This window comes from Epinephelus moara, chromosome 7 (assembly GCF_006386435.1).
Source record: "Epinephelus moara isolate mb chromosome 7, YSFRI_EMoa_1.0, whole genome shotgun sequence".
NCBI lineage: Eukaryota > Metazoa > Chordata > Actinopteri > Perciformes > Serranidae > Epinephelus > Epinephelus moara.
Window position 1 is genome coordinate 26043002 of NC_065512.1, and position 15955 is coordinate 26058956.

At 40.6% G+C, this 15955-nt stretch overlaps 1 protein-coding gene across 1 annotated transcript; it reads left to right on the top strand.

Annotated features, from left to right (window-relative positions):
• The first annotated feature begins 4346 nt into the window (after positions 1–4346).
• chmp2ba (charged multivesicular body protein 2Ba) lies at positions 4347–15738 on the top strand. The gene is made up of 6 exons (XM_050049010.1): positions 4347–4544; positions 7428–7519; positions 9499–9693; positions 10402–10504; positions 10860–10966; positions 13512–15738. Exons 1-6 carry the CDS (start codon positions 4511–4513, stop codon positions 13623–13625), a joined length of 645 nt encoding a protein of 214 aa, XP_049904967.1. The 5' UTR covers positions 4347–4510; the 3' UTR covers positions 13626–15738.
• Positions 15739–15955: the final 217 nt, after the last annotated feature.

Consider the following 15955-nt stretch of genomic DNA (forward strand, 5'->3'; position numbering starts at 1 on the left):
GATAAAAAAAAAAAAGGCACACTGTGATAACGTGCAAGTTCGAGAAGGGGCTGAAGGAAGCAGAGCTTATAAAATAGGGGGGTGTTGCTGCCAACCTACTGTATTGGCATTTCGTCATGGACTTTCCACGTCCACATACAATGTGCAAGGCACCCTGGTTGCGTTGGTTGTTGACGTTCTGGGACACTGTGTTAAGTTCTGCTTGTAACATGAATTGTCTTCTTTACCATTTACCATTTACATACAGTCTCTTTCAAAATAAATGCACTATGTTGGTACAACATCACAAATTGACGTTTTTGTTTCCTTCAACAACAAACACACATGGTTGGGTTAAGGCAACAAAATACGTAGCAAGGTTTAGGAAAAAGAACAAGGTTTGGCTTTAGAAACTTACGAGATGCATACACTGCTCGCTCGGATTACAGTCTGTGTTTGTTGGACCCATCCACCACCCCTTCTGCCCACCTGACGTAGACTTTCGCTGCGTTTCCCCCTGACACTGTCGGGCATCATTTAACTATAACGGCCGTGTATCATGCTGATGGTAAAGGACGCCTTTTTTCGTTGGTTTCTGGCGCCGCAAGTCACAGCCCAAGCGCCGTTTTTCGATTACTTCGGAGTGAGACTCCAACTGCTGACTAATATCAGCAACTTTTAAGATGGAATGTTTTCTTGCATGTTACTCAATGCATAAGTTGACATTGTGTATCAATCAGCACACCTTAATTGTCAATATGACAATTTTAACCATTCCATTTGTTTTTACTGTCTCTCTTGGATGACATACACTTTAGTGATGATTGGATCTTTAAGGGTTTAAAAGATGTACATGAGTTTCAGTGAATTTGATTATGTGAACTGCAAAACATTGTTCCAGTGCACCCTGGCAGCACCAAACCCCTGGTATTGCTTGACAAGGACTCAATGCACAAACCCACTATTTTTAAATATCCAATTGAGAGAAACTCTCACTCCAACTTGTTCTTTTTTGTTCTGAAAATGTTGTCGTTCTGTGGACGATGAAGGTGGTGCAGACTTCATCCGGCTGGGCTTCAAATCTAATAGAGAGATATGAGAGTTCGATCTAGAATACATGGCAAGAACACCAATAAATACATGTCATAAAAGGTCCAACTATTCCTTTAAAGGAATACTTCAATCACAAAATGACCATTTTTATATCAGATTTTATATTATATTTTATTTTATTACCCTGAATTCATGAGGAAAGCTTTGTTTTTCTTGCATGCCACTGGTGAACAAAGAATCTAAAAATGGCAAATATTCTTGATGAGCTGAAGTAAAAGGACACTGAAAGTAAAAGCATAGATATGTTTCAATTTTTTACCAGTCAGAGAAGGCTGAACAAAAGGCAAGGCAACATGGTTTGGAAGTACTAATTGGATAAGTGTGTGAGAGTTTGTAAACAGATGTTTTAATATAGTTTTGCTGTTGTTTAATGCAGTCCCTTTTTATTCCAATTAATCAACAATATTTGCCAGATTTGAGGCATCTGAAAAAAAGAAAAAAATCTTTATGATTTCAAGGTAACACGGCATAAATATTTGATATATGAATGGTAATTTTGTGGATGAAGTATTCCTTTAATAAAACAACAATGAACAGCACACATCTGTATAAGCCAATGGTGGCAGAGTGCTTTCCTAGTGATTCCAGACTTTCTGACCATCCTGTGAACTGTAACTTCCCCTGTCCCTCCTCTCCTCTATCACTGATTGTTCCATTGATTCATCCCTCCCCTCCTCTCTGAGAATTTGCCCTCTATTCTCCTCTTCCTTTAATCCCCTGGTACTCTTTGTGTCCTCCCTGCCTCCTTCCATCTATCGCTCTCTCTCTCTCTCCATCTGGGTGGCGGTGAAGTATCCATCCATCAGAGAGAAGTACTGTTGAAATCCCGTGCCTCCCATCACAGCCCCTTGTCTCTCTCTGTGTTTGCATACAAACATATTTCAGCCTGCTTGCATGTCAGGGACTCAGGGAAGAATGCAGCATGTAGTCATATCTTATATCCTATTAGGATTCAGGATTTATGCTTGATAAACATGGGGAATGAGATATACATCCTCAGGAGGCCCGGGGGAGATTTGGGGAAATTCTATTGCAAATGACAAACTAGAAAAAAAATAACGGAATCTGTGGTTTTGTTGACACATGAGGCCAATATTGGCGTCTGTTGCTGTAAAAATGAGATATCATCACGTCAGAATTGTCTGTCTGTGATGAATGTGAAGTTGTTTTCTGTGATTTTTCAAGGTAAAATAGAGCAAAAGGGAGGCAGAACTCCAAGTGAGAGTTTCTGTGTTACTGTAAGTTATGTCTACATTACAGCATATTACAGCTGCAAGACCAAAAGATGGCTTGAAACACAGAACACTTGCCACTTTTGTGTGGTTGTGAGGAGTGAGGTATGAATTTTGGTGAAAAATATCAGTCATCTCTTGGCTGTTTCAACAATGAAAAAATAAAATAAAAAAACATCGCTGGACCCAACATTTGACTTCATCTTTGGATGTCCACGAATGGGTTTATCTGTGAAGAGGACAGAAAGCACAGTTGTTACAACTCCACAGTCATCAACTAAAAGGATCTGTGCGATTTGTTCGATGATACCTTAAAGCTGAAAAGCCTGATGTGCTTTATGGCTGCGACTCCCACTGATTGTGCAGAGATCTCATTTCACACATGAACGTCTCTCTCTGCTGCGTGTGTGTGTGTGTCCATACACTCTGTAGTTAGTGCCTTAACATTACATGTCTGCTTCCCCCAGGCCAGATTACAGAGAAGAGGAGGAGGAGAATGGGAGAGATAGAGAGTTGGAGAAAGTGGAGAAAAAGAGAAAGTCAGGCTGAAAGAGAAGAGAGACATTTCTTTGCATTTTATTTATTGGTTGTTTAAGTTTTATTTTCATTCATAAATGTCCTTAGTTGCACCTGCTACCAGTATTCATCTGTAAACTGGACAAGTTTTGCCAAAATATTAAATTCCCAATAAATCCATCACAGGTAAAACAAGTCCCATATGTGAGCCCTGTGTATTGATTTACATCACTGCTACTTTGTAGCCTGAGACAGATACAGGCTTGGTACCTGCAGGCCCTCTGGGTGCTTGGGGCTAGATTTATCACCACTGGGGCCCTCTGATGATGAGGCCGTTTAGTGGGGGTCCCTGTAGTCCTCCACTGATTAGCGCCAAACATCTTCCCTAATAACCTTAACAAGAACAACGCCTCAGGACGACATGCTGATGCACACAGGCAAGTGCACATGTGCTCACCCACGCACACACACATGCAGACACACACCTCCTTGGAGATAGAGAAAAGAGCTAAGGGCTACCCATCCTCCTCTCCGTCTCCTCAAAGTCACCCCTCTCTCCTCTGCTCCAGCCATAACTTGGCATCTCCCACTATTTCTGGGCAAAGACACCCACTCCCCTCCCCACTTTGAATCTTCGGTGCTACCTCCCGCTGCCACCTCCAGCCCAGACACACATGCACCAAATTGAGTTGGTTATGGTTCAAGAGTCCCACCAACGCACATAAAGTTGCTCTCAGCATCAACATGAAATAGGACAATAGGAATACATGAATATATGCTGGAGTGCATGAAAACCCTCGCCTCTTGGGATAAGGAGGAAGGAAATTGAGAAGAACAGAATTTATGATGCTGAGAGGAGCCGTGGGGGTTATTTTATAGACAGGAACTGCCTTTGTGGATTGTTTCCGTACAACATTTTGCATGTCTGTGTGCTATGAGCAGTGTGTAGTACTGATAACATGTCCAGATGCAGACTGCTTGCTACACGCAAAAACCCACTTGAAGGACTGAAAGGAAGGGACATCCAATCAAGACATCAGTTGGATTAAATATCCTGTAAATGTAAAAAAAAAAAAAAAAGTAAAATCCATGCATACTTTATATGACTTAATTTGCTTGCTTAGCCTTATCATTAAGCAATAATAGGAAATGTCTTTGTTGCCAATTAGTTTCCCTGCCTTTATGTTGCATTCACTTACTGCATGGAATATATCAGTAATATGTTCACTCGACAGGAATGAACCTGCATAGACAGCCTACACAGGAGTCCAAACATACACGTTGGCAGAAGGATGAAATGTTTCTGTAGTCCACACATTACTAGGGCTTAAGTCCAACAGAAGGTAGACGCCACAGACAGCACTGTGTTGACATTTGTTGCCAATTAGCATTGTTTTGACGAGTGAGACACGTTTTTCTAATCTTGATGGGACATTTTACGAGGTACAAGTGAAGGCAGCATGAGAGTCCCGCCGTGACGTCATGCGGAGCCACTGAGTCAGTCAGCTGAGGGAGGAACTCCGACAACAGAAAGTCAACCAGGAAACGAAGCTGCTAAACTGACCCGCCGCCCCGGTGTGAAGGCTAAACGGCGGTATTAACGGCAGGAATCACACCGAATAAAAGCCCAGGACTTGTATTTAATATTTAAGTTAATACAAAGCGGCGACATGGCTTCCCTTTTCAAGAAGAAGACTGTCGACGGTAAGTTTGCTCTGTGTGGAAAAAGCTAGCTAACTTGTTTGTAGCCCCGGCTGTACAGACTGCTGTGTTGTTCCCTTCTTAAATTAGCTATCACCATTCAACGCCAACTTGTTAAACCTGTTCTGGGTCTAGTTGAGTCACAGCTCACACGGCTGACAGAAGCCTAAAAACAGCGTTGAGGCGCTGCCAAAGTTAATGCAGCTTAGGGGAACATGCTATTTGTAACGTTAAAGGATAGCTTAACGTTACAGTGCAGCTGTGAACACAAATATGTGGTGTTACTTGTCACGAGGACAGTTTAGGTTTGTTTCCACTGACTGATCCAGTCATTAGCTAAGTGGTGACGTTATGTCCATGTAGGAAGAAAGTGTCTGTTTTGCCACACTAGAGCTAAGGTAACATTAAGGTATTGTGTCACAATGACTGAACAAAAACCGGAAACACAAGACCCAGGTATCATAAAATGTGTGCCAAAACTTTACTGTCATATACAATTAAGAATATATTATAATTATTTTCACTTTTATATTCTATCATTGGTATTTGTTTATTCAAATGAACCCTTGGACTACTTTATCTCAGTCCCATCCCTCACATTGTCTGTCTTTGAAAGCTACATTATTGTCTATTTGTGTTAGACAGTGACTCCCTTGTTGTGCTGTAATAAAATAACTATATCAGTGAAATAAAAGTCTGTGATGTCAAGGAAAGGCTGTTGAAATATGACCCATAAAGCTGTCTTTGTATTGTAATTTTAATCTGTATTACACAGTGATGTCAAAATTCAGAAAAGCCTTTCAATCTGAATCTTTCAGTACTTGTCTCCAGGCTAGGTAATCAACCCCACAAGGTCAAAATGGAAAACCAGCCTCTCTTTTATCAAATTAATGAATCAATTATTCTATTTCAAATACTTATATTGACTCAGAGGGCTGGATTTCAAGAGGGAAGGCACATTAACATTGACCTCCTCTGGACCCCAAACTTATTTATGTTGAGAATTCCATAAAAAAATATTTAAGTATATTAGCCACAGGCTTAAAAATAGGCTCTTTTGATGTAGGCAGATCTTTCCCCAGCACCGCCTTCCTTCTCCTCCCATCATTGTCATTCCAGTTTCACCCATGCAATCATCTACATACTGTACTCACTGCGCCCTGTGCCGTGTTACCTCCACTCCATGCCAAGCCATCGTCAGGTCCTCTCAGCTGTGACCTTACACAGTCTCCATCTGCTATTTAGAAATATTCTCATCTGTCGCTCTCTGGGCGCAGTTTTTTCATAGTTGCCCAGGGTAGGGTCGCTGAAGTAGTTTCTGGTTATTTGGCGAATGGAGGGGGGGGTTAGATCACACATATTTGTAGGACGATATCCCTCCCACTTTGAGACGTTGGCGGCACGTCACCTTATACGTGTACACGGGTAGTTCCCACAAGTGGTCCAACGTACTGACGTGTCTTGACCAAGGTCATGAGCGTTGAACTTTTCAGAGAAAAAAGCATTTTTGCCAGTGGTTTGCTTTTTTAAAAAAAGTGATATTTCCTTTTATATATTATATAGCAACTAATGAATATAGAGCTGAATCTGTTGTTTAGAGATGTATTGTACAATTCTTCATTTTTCTTTTATTTTATTTTTACAATTTAATTTGATTTAATTTAATTTTTATTTTATTTCATTTTATTTTACTTTATTTTGCTTTACTTTTCTTTTTTTTTTTTTTCTATTATAATCTTTAAACTTCATGTCTTCATAGAGAACCTATTTATTATTGTGTAATTTTGGGCTCATCTATTGACATCTGTTTTTCCTGGAAGGGAGATTCCTCCCCTTTCCCTTTTTTTGAGGTTTCTTCCTTTATTTCCCCTGTTGCTCTGTTTATTTGGGAGAATATTTACCCTGGAACTTCATTATTGCTTGAAGATTTGTTAGAAATGTCTACAAAGATGTGTGTATTGTGCTGTATATTGCAACGTTCAAACATCTGGAGGTCTTAAAGGTGTATGAGTGTGACACTGATTGCTCGGGTTGTCCCACACTCAGAAGTCATGGATAAATGTGTGACTTCGGGGTCATACATTATCTCACATGATGCCACTCTGTGTTGTGTGGGTGGTTTAGAGCTGACTCAGTATTGGTGTGAGCTGTCCAAGCACTTCCACAGTTGGCAGTGTCGGTATGCATTCTCAACGTGCTCCTTATTACTTTGTGGTATTCCGCGTGCATGTGGGCGCACACTCAAACATCACCACTCACTAGTAAGCCACTGAATAGATGTTTTAGATTTCTCCCAAAACTGTGCAGCTGACGTTGAGCGTGCCCTTTCAAAAGACACAGTGACCTCCTTTTTGAACGGATAATCACCACAACATAGTTTTCAGTCCATTTTTTTTAACCACTTCACTTATGCTGCACTGAAAATAAAAAAAGAGGAAATTATAGAGGGTGGGTTATAATTAAACCACACAGAAAACACAAAAGAACTGTACCCTACATTCTCTCTGCTCTTAGTTCAAATCAAAGGTCTCATTATGTCAGCTATGCAAGTCATGAGTGATGCCAGATTACATGACTGGAGTTTTCTCACCACAGCTACACATAGCTGTATTTTTTTTTTTTTTTTTTTTTTTTTTTTGAGGTTATAGGGGGTCACCACAGGGCAGAATTTTGAATAAGCCAGATGTTTTAGCTCGACTTTCCTGTTTTAATACAACTGATGCGAAGTCATACATTCATCATACATTTCACGTAAATTCAGAGAGAGTGCATCTGCATTTTGGTGTGTGAAAAATGTGCTTGGGTGTTATAAATGTGTAAATGTTTAGGTATTGTAGCTTTTACAAAGTATGAACTGACCTTCCCCTCTCTGTCTCCCTCCGAAAGATGTTATCAAGGAACAGACTCGGGAGCTGCGATCAACTCAGAGAGGGATCGCCAGGGACAGAACAGCGCTGGAGAAACAAGAGAAACAATTGGTGGGACCACACACACACACACACACACACACACATACACACAGTTTGGGGAACAAAATTATCTCTACGCAAGGCATTTTTCATAGATTTCAACACATTGCATCAATGCTTTATTAAGACCCCCCCGCTCTCCCAACACACACGTAGCTGGAGACGCTTATTACATCCACTTCCTACAATCTGGGATTGATCCTGATTGGCTAATGGGTCTAAATGAATAGACAAGACTGATCTGGAGTGGTGGCTTTGCTTCAGGCAAGTCAGACTACTCCTTCTCTCTTACACACACACACGCACAATAAGGCCATATTCACATACACACATAACATTTCCCCTCTGTGAAAGATGAAAGAAGCCGGCTGTGTCCTCTCCCCTCTGTTGTATTAAGTAAATATCATACAGGACATAATTACCTCCCTGGGGAACCAGATTTTTATTCCTCATTAATGCTTTCCGCTAATTAGTCTGCTCTGTTTTTTTTTAAAGCTTTGTTGCACGTTTTGAATAAAAGATACAATCGCTAAGAAATGGAAATGACCTATATTAGCAGTTTAGCACCATCATGACTGTCTGTTGCAGCCCCCCCACTGTGCTCACTTTAAATGTGGGTGTAAGCACACACATGCATATGCATATGCAGATGCAACATAAAAATGGCTAGAGGATAGAGGTTGTCACCCAGAAATGAAAGTGCATTTTAAGTCAGATTTCCATGTAGTCTATAAGACTAACAAGTAAATTGGGTTTCAAAAAAGTATCTACTTTGTTTGGCTTCAATTTTTTTGTTTAACTGGTTTTAGGTACATTTTAAACAATGCACAAAGCATAGTAATTGTGTCAAATTTGACTTCCTGAAACAAAATTAAATGTAAAACTCAGTCTGGGTTTTAAAAACTGAAGCAACATGGAGTTGAAGCTGCTGCTGCAACACATTGTACATCTGTTGTTCAGGAAAATCTGTGTCCCTTGTTTGTACATAATGATTCCCAGTTCCTACCAGGCAAAGTCTAACAGCCACACATTTGTGTGCTGCATTCCTTCACGTCGTATAGGAGCACTATCTATCCATCACATCCCTTCATCCCCCTCCCTCACCCCCTTTGACAGGCCAGTAAATAAGACATTATAGGCTTCACATCAGCAGAACTCCCACTGCTCTCATCCGCATCTTTTCCTTGTTAAAGCATTCATAGCTTTTCTGATGACAATGCAGTTGACATTATTATTGTCACTATGTGCCTTTTTTTCTCACACAGCTCTACATTTGTTCTCTGTGGCATTAATCTGAAAATTTTCTGCTCACAAAACCAAGCAAATGCAGACTGAACCTAATGCACCTGTTTTGTGTGTGTGTGTGTGTGTGTGTGTGTGTGTGAGAGAGAGAAACAGAGAGACACTGAGCTGAGTGGGGATGTCTATTGCTTCATCAAACATTAATAATTGATTCTTGTTTCCTGAAGATGCTTTTAGCTCACACACACACACAAGAAATAAACAACACATGCTGAGGCTGTCGTACAGACTGTAGCAGTGCTGAGAGGCCTGCCTCGCTTACTGTAACCTGCAGCTCCACTCCTGTCTCCTGGGAGGCTCACAAACACTCATGCCCACACACAGGATCCCTGTGGGCATCAGTGTATTTTCAGATGTTTACCAAAGCTAAAAGCATCTAGTGGCTTGCCAGTATGCTCGGCCTGATCCAGAGATCTATATTTGCAAACACATTGGTCTCTCGGGAGCATTGTGGATATATTTCTGTTTGTTTATCAATGCATAGCGTGTGTATGTAAGCATGAGTACTTTGGTGTGTGTGTGTTCTCTGTTATACAGTACAGTGAGAGGAAATCACAGTAGCGCTTTGCAGGTCATAAGATTTGTAGCAGCACAGCAAGGTTATTCAAATAATTACATAATATACTCAGTGACACTGACATTGCAGCTACTAAAACTGACACACTACCCCACACCCCCCCCTGCAGGAGGCTGAGATCAAGAAAATGGCCAAGAGTGGAAACAAGGAGGCATGTAAGATTCTCGCCAAGCAGCTGGTCCAGGTGAGGAGGCAGAAGGGCCGCACATACGCAGTCAGCTCCAAGGTCACCTCCATGTCAACGCAGACAAGGCTCATGAACTCACAAATGAAGATGGCCGGCGCCATGTCCACCACAGCTAAGGTAAGATCCCAGACTCTGTCCTTCAATTCAACTGGTCTGAGGTCAGGTTTAGATCCACTACATTCAACTCACTGTTAGAAAAGTTAGGTGTATTTCTGTTTCGCATATAAACTAGTTTCAGCGTTTACTCGCATCAATATTTTAGCGTTGTAATTAAAGTATTAATGTGGGATCTGTTCATGTTTAAAGCCAAGCCTGGTGGCGTCTTTGTTAATGAAGTGTGAGAGGTGGTAATTGGCCAGGAGCGATGTACTGCACAGAGTCAGACTTTGCTAACATACACAGGTCAAACATAATTAGTCTTCAGATTAATGGAGTGTGATCAGATGGGTGTGGCTGTTTCAGAGAGAGGGAGAGAATGTATAAATTATTTTATGTCATACGTACACAGTTTGTTTATACACAGATGCACACACACAGATTTTCCTAGAAAAAAATTGCACCTTGCTTTTAGTTTATTACATTAACAGTTCAGCGTTTTCCTCTTATAACATTGGGAGCTATGGTTTAGGGTGGTTTAACAGTGGAAGAGTATGTCAGCGACAGTAAATCCTATCTCTTTTGTCAGGCTCAGCTGTGACAGTAAGCTACAATTGTGCTGATCTTTCACAGGAAGGAGGAAGATGCATAACAGCACGCTACTTCTCCTCAGTACCAGCTTTAACCCACAAGATTAATTCTTTCCCTTTTTTTAAATAATGTCTACAGACAATGCAAGCAGTGAACAAAAAGATGGATCCACAGAAGACCCTGAAGACCATGCAGGACTTCCAGAAGGAGAACATGAAGATGGGCATGACCGAGGACATGAGTAAGGACTCATAGTACAAACATGCGCACACAAAGAGCTCTGGTATTAACAGGCTTGCCAAAACCAGATTGTCAGGATATGTGTGAAAGGTGTACGGAGTGACGTGTGTTGCAGCGTGTGCTTTGATGAGGAAAAGCGTAATATGAAAGTATGATTGTGACAACGATGCAGAGAGAGGCTTTGATATTTCAAGTGCAAATGCTAACACACAAGCATCCAGACATACATGCCAGTCTGAGTACAAATTGTTTAGTTATCTCACTCTAAAGTCCAAACTGTGACTGAAAATCAATGTGTTAGATTTAATTGACCTGTCTGTCCTTATCTCCTCTCTCCCTGTCGACAATCTGTCCAGTCAACGACACTTTGGATGAGATCTTTGAGGAGTCTGGGGATGAAGAGGAATCTCAGGACATTGTCAACCAGGTTCTTGATGAGATCGGCATTGAGATCTCAGGAAAGGTAAGAAGTTCAAAACAACCTACAAACTACCTTCTGTTGGAAAACATTTAACCCTATGGGGAAATGCCTATTTTATTGACTTTTATCTAAGTCTTATCGCTATTAATGTAAGAATGAGAAAATGCTATAGTTAAAACACAAGGTTTTACCACACATTTCCTTATGGGAATCATCCCCCAGCAACATGATCTAAACAGCAAGTGCTCCACATGGTTATACTCGACTGTTAAAATGTATTCCAGCTGCCACATGGTGGGGCTAGCCTTCAGCTCTTCTAACTCTTATGTACTGTAGTGGTTTTAACTGCCAGGCTGCCCATCTGCTGTGTGTCTGGCTCCCCCTGGGGGGCTTCATGAGTTATTACCTCTCATAACACAATGTACAACCCCACAAATTGTCCCATAAACAAGCCCACAGCTGGAGAGAACAAACAGGGGAGATTCATAAAAACCTGCAAAACTTGGGGGGGGGGTAATTGTTTGCTGCTCAATCACAATAAAAGACCGAGCAGAGAATTCTCCGAATGCTCTCGTTTTGTGCACTTTTCTTAGAAAAGCAAAACAATAAAACCTCTCTCAATCAACCCTAAAGCTGGAAGGAAGTTACAAGACTCTTAAACAATGGTTGGTTGGGGGAAGCTGATATGAGTAAATAAGCAGACATATGTGTTATTGTGTTATTGTCATTGTCAGTGGAGTTATCATTCAATGGTTTTTAGTATGAGGGGAAAAAAGGCTGCAAAATGGCTTCAGTGTTGCAGCAAAGACAAAAGTAATTTAATAAAAGTTTGAATTAAGATCCACATCATTTAATTATGCCTTTTGGCTGTGAGTGCCTGATTGTTGCAAACACTTGTATAATACCAGTTGAAAAGTCTGCAACATTCAGAGCATTAATATAACAGCACACAACTATTTGCCATGAAAAGGGGGAGTGGAGTAATGGCGTCCTGAGTAATAGTAATGATAATAAATTTATTTGATGTAGCACCTTTCACAGAAATGAAATTTGCAAAGTGCTTCACAAAATACAATCAAGCAATCAAACAGACAATAAAACATGCAATCAATAAAAACAAAGGCAATAAACAAATAAAGCAAGGCAACAAGAACAAAGTAAAACACAGAGCAAATACAGACTTCTGAGGACCCAAACAGAAACATACTAGGGAAGAAGCAGTGGACAATTTAGGGTGGGACAAAGGTGATTTTGAAAAGATGGGTCTTCAAAATTTCTAAAGACACTGCAGACCGTAAACTTAAAGGAAGAGAGTTCCTTAGACACTTCGTTAAAGGCGCTATCACCTGTTTTGATTCCGGAGCAGAGGTCCTGTAGGTCCTGTTCTGTAGACCTAAGGGACCTACTGACAATATATTGATACCGACTGACAATATATTGATGGGAGAGATTCAGGTGCCTGACAGTGGAGGGTTCTATACGTGAGAACAAGTATCCTAAAGTGAATCCTGAACCTTATGGGAAACCAGTGTAAAGAAACTTTATTGGGAGTGATGTGGGTTGACCTGTTGGACCTGGTTAACAGCCCAGCAGCAGAGTAGTGAATAAAGTCCCCCTCCCTCTGTGTGTGTGTTGTAGTACGAGCTTCTCTGTTCATTGTTTTGGTAGTCGAACCGGTGGTGTGCATGCTAGTGCATGTGAGTCCCAGTGTGGATCATCCCACTGCTTAGCTTATTACCCCCGCCCTGCACTAGGTTCGTACGGTGGTCACTGGTGATAATACTGTCCCAACCAATGGTTGCGGGACCCTCCAACATTAACACCGTTAGTTCTGTTGCTGTTGTTAACACTGTTTGCGCTGTCAGCACCATGAGCTATATCAGCCACCTCCATGTTAAGAGCCGATACATATAGATTCTGAATATTTGAAACAGTTTCAATACTCATTTTCCACAGTATCGAAACAACTGTACGAGCTGTGCTATCTCATTTGCTCTTACTGTGAATGTTTACTACAGTCATTCTGTAGATTTCTGCTACTAACCAAGAAAAGTATAGTTGTAGCTGACATTTTGCAGCCTCGTTGTATTTATGGTTTCATAAAAACTTAAAATATTCTGCCCTCAATGTCATTTGTTCCCACTGGTATAGAAAATAGTATTTAATATCACTAATGCTCTGAATGTTGCAGCTCAAAAAATATTGGACCTATCAACCAACAAATCTGGGAGGCAAAACTTTGAAGGGAGAGTTTATAGAAAGTTGAGAAGTGATTTTGCACTACTGTTTTACAGATGAAGGATGATTGATGCTGTAAACATAATGTTTAGAGATTGGATAAAGTAATTGAAAGAGACATCACAAAATATTTTTGCAGTATGAATTGTTATGTGGAGTAAATAGCTTTCCAAAATAACAGACAATTATTGTCATCCAATTTGAACAGGTCTTTTACATTTGGCTGCTGAGCAGCACAGTCCGCAGCAGCCAATCTTACAACAAGCACCAAGCTTTGTGATTGCGTGTGTGTTAAGTTTGAATCGAGCGTGCTTGCTAATGGGATTTTTCTGCCCATGTGTGTTTCCAGATGGTGAGAGCTCCAGCTGCAGGAAAGAGCGTCCCCAGCGCCGCCAGCTCCAAACAGGCCACCATCTCTGATGACGAGATCGAGAGGCAGCTCAAAGCTCTGGGAGTGGACTAATTGTCTTCTCTGTATTAATGTTCACATTACAAACATGTGCAACATTAATACTGATTGATACAGACTCTTTTAGACACATTGGTTTTCTCATTGTTGAAATGCTACAGGTGTAACAAATGGTGCACACCAACACACACATTAAGACATTCAAAGGCATGCAGGCAGACATGTATACTAACACGCAGATAGTCACACATTCTTTGGCAGGTTGCCTTACAGGTCATGAGGGCAGAACATCTGATCTATTTCTGCGAAAAATAATATTTATTATGACACTGAAGTGGCGTAAATAACAGATGTTTGACCTTAAGAGCTCAGAACCACCTACGCTGTTGTTTACCACCCATCTCTGTCTTTATAAGGGCTACAGTATATGAGACCATGGAACTGGCTTTTTCTCATCTGATGTTTTGGCCTAACTTTAGTTATTCATGTAATATATCAGCTTTTGGCTGGCTGAAGATGGATGGTCCTTCTCCAGCATGTTCTAATGAGTAAAACATGCTAATTAAAAAGAGCTTAGGGGTCTTTGGTAACCAGATGGAACTTGTATTTTTCCTACTCACACCGTTTACGTGATTCACTCCCTCTGAGGCAAACTATCCTCTACTCCATGTGCATGTTTCATAACTATATGCGTAAAATATTCCAGTGTGTCAGAAATGGGACACAGTTACTTTACGGTGCAGGTGGAAAGGAAAAGGAGTGGTCAAGGAGCTCGTTAATGATCATGTTTTTTAAATCCTTCGGTACGCTAATGTAGTTACAAGAGATGATGTAACTCAGACAAACATGCATGTGAAATGTATAAATAACCAGGCCTTCACTTTACTTCAACATAATGCATGAGATTGGGAGACGGGTTGATCTGAGGGCAAGCATTTAATTTGTGGGACTTCCTAAAAACATGGGGTTTCACCCAGTTGGACGCAGTTCAGCAAACTAATGTTCACACTTTAGATGATAACCTGCGAGCACCTTTGTAAGACTGCAGAACAAAAATCCAGAATAATTTCAGTTTGATGAAAATTAGAAGCAGGACTGAGTGTCAAAGTATGGGCTAATTTTATTTATAATGCTTGGAAAATTAGACAAACTAGACTGAATAATACGTGCTACAAATATGAAGGCATACAGAATATACAATTCATGGTGTCCTATAGCCTGTATATTTGGTCTCATACCTATATTGACTACATGAAAACTGGCGAGACTCCCCATGACCCAATGTGAGCTTACAATAACGTGCATCAGGCATGTGCGTCACAGAAGGTAACACGCCACCGCCGAATGAAGCCCAATGTTTTTAGGGAGTCCCTTTAATTTGCACCACCGAAGATGCTTTGCTGTACAGATTGTGTGAGGAAACTGTACCAAACACAATGAGGACTAATGTAAGACTGGCATATCAAAGAGTTTTGAGTCAATTGTTTGATGCTACTGAGTAATCATTTAGGTTTTTCTTGGTTGAACTGATTGTGTATCTTATATCGGACATGGGTTTTACAGTGATTGTAGGATGGCACTGTTCCTGCAGTCCCTCCTCTCTTTCAGCTGCTGTGCAGTTACTGTCATATGTTATTTTAAACTGCCTCACTCACAAACACACACACGTACACACACACACTACAGCAACAAATTGATGGAAGTGTTTGCTAAAATTACACTGTGATCCAAGAGATGTTTTCTCTTCAGAGCTGAAGCTGGCTCTTATATACAGTGATTTGTCAATGTCAGCCGGCTTCGTAAGAGCGACAGGGATATATTAAGTCATATTAAGTCTTTGTCTTTCTCTCTGGCCTTTTGTTCCCCACATTTATTCCTGTTGCCAAAACAGAGTGAATATGTTTTCATTCTTGCATGTATCTAACAAAACACAGTCCAGTGAATTTCCCTAAATCATCCTTTCCTTTACCTTTTAACAGTCTGTCGTGATAGTCAGTGGAAACAATGCTTTAACAGATTTCGGCATTGTTTGAGTGCAGTTCCATAATAAGGAAATTTCCACACTTTTTAAAAGGTGTACGTATACTCGTCTTTATTTGTTTAGTCATTGTAAAGTGACTCTGTAAAGGGTTTAAGGCTTTTATAATGAATAAAGTTTCTTCAGGTACAGGTTGGTGAGCCTTGTGTTTCTCCATTTTAATGACTAACTACAAACTGTTTACACTTGTACACACTGTTTTTCAATCCTATAATTCTTAGACATTTAGATGTATTTTTACTACCATTTCAGAAAGGTATTGGTTTCCTTATATTTCCATGTAAGTTCCATTACAACAAGCATTGAGTGTGCTCATTCAGAAATACATAGAAGTCAATAGATGGAT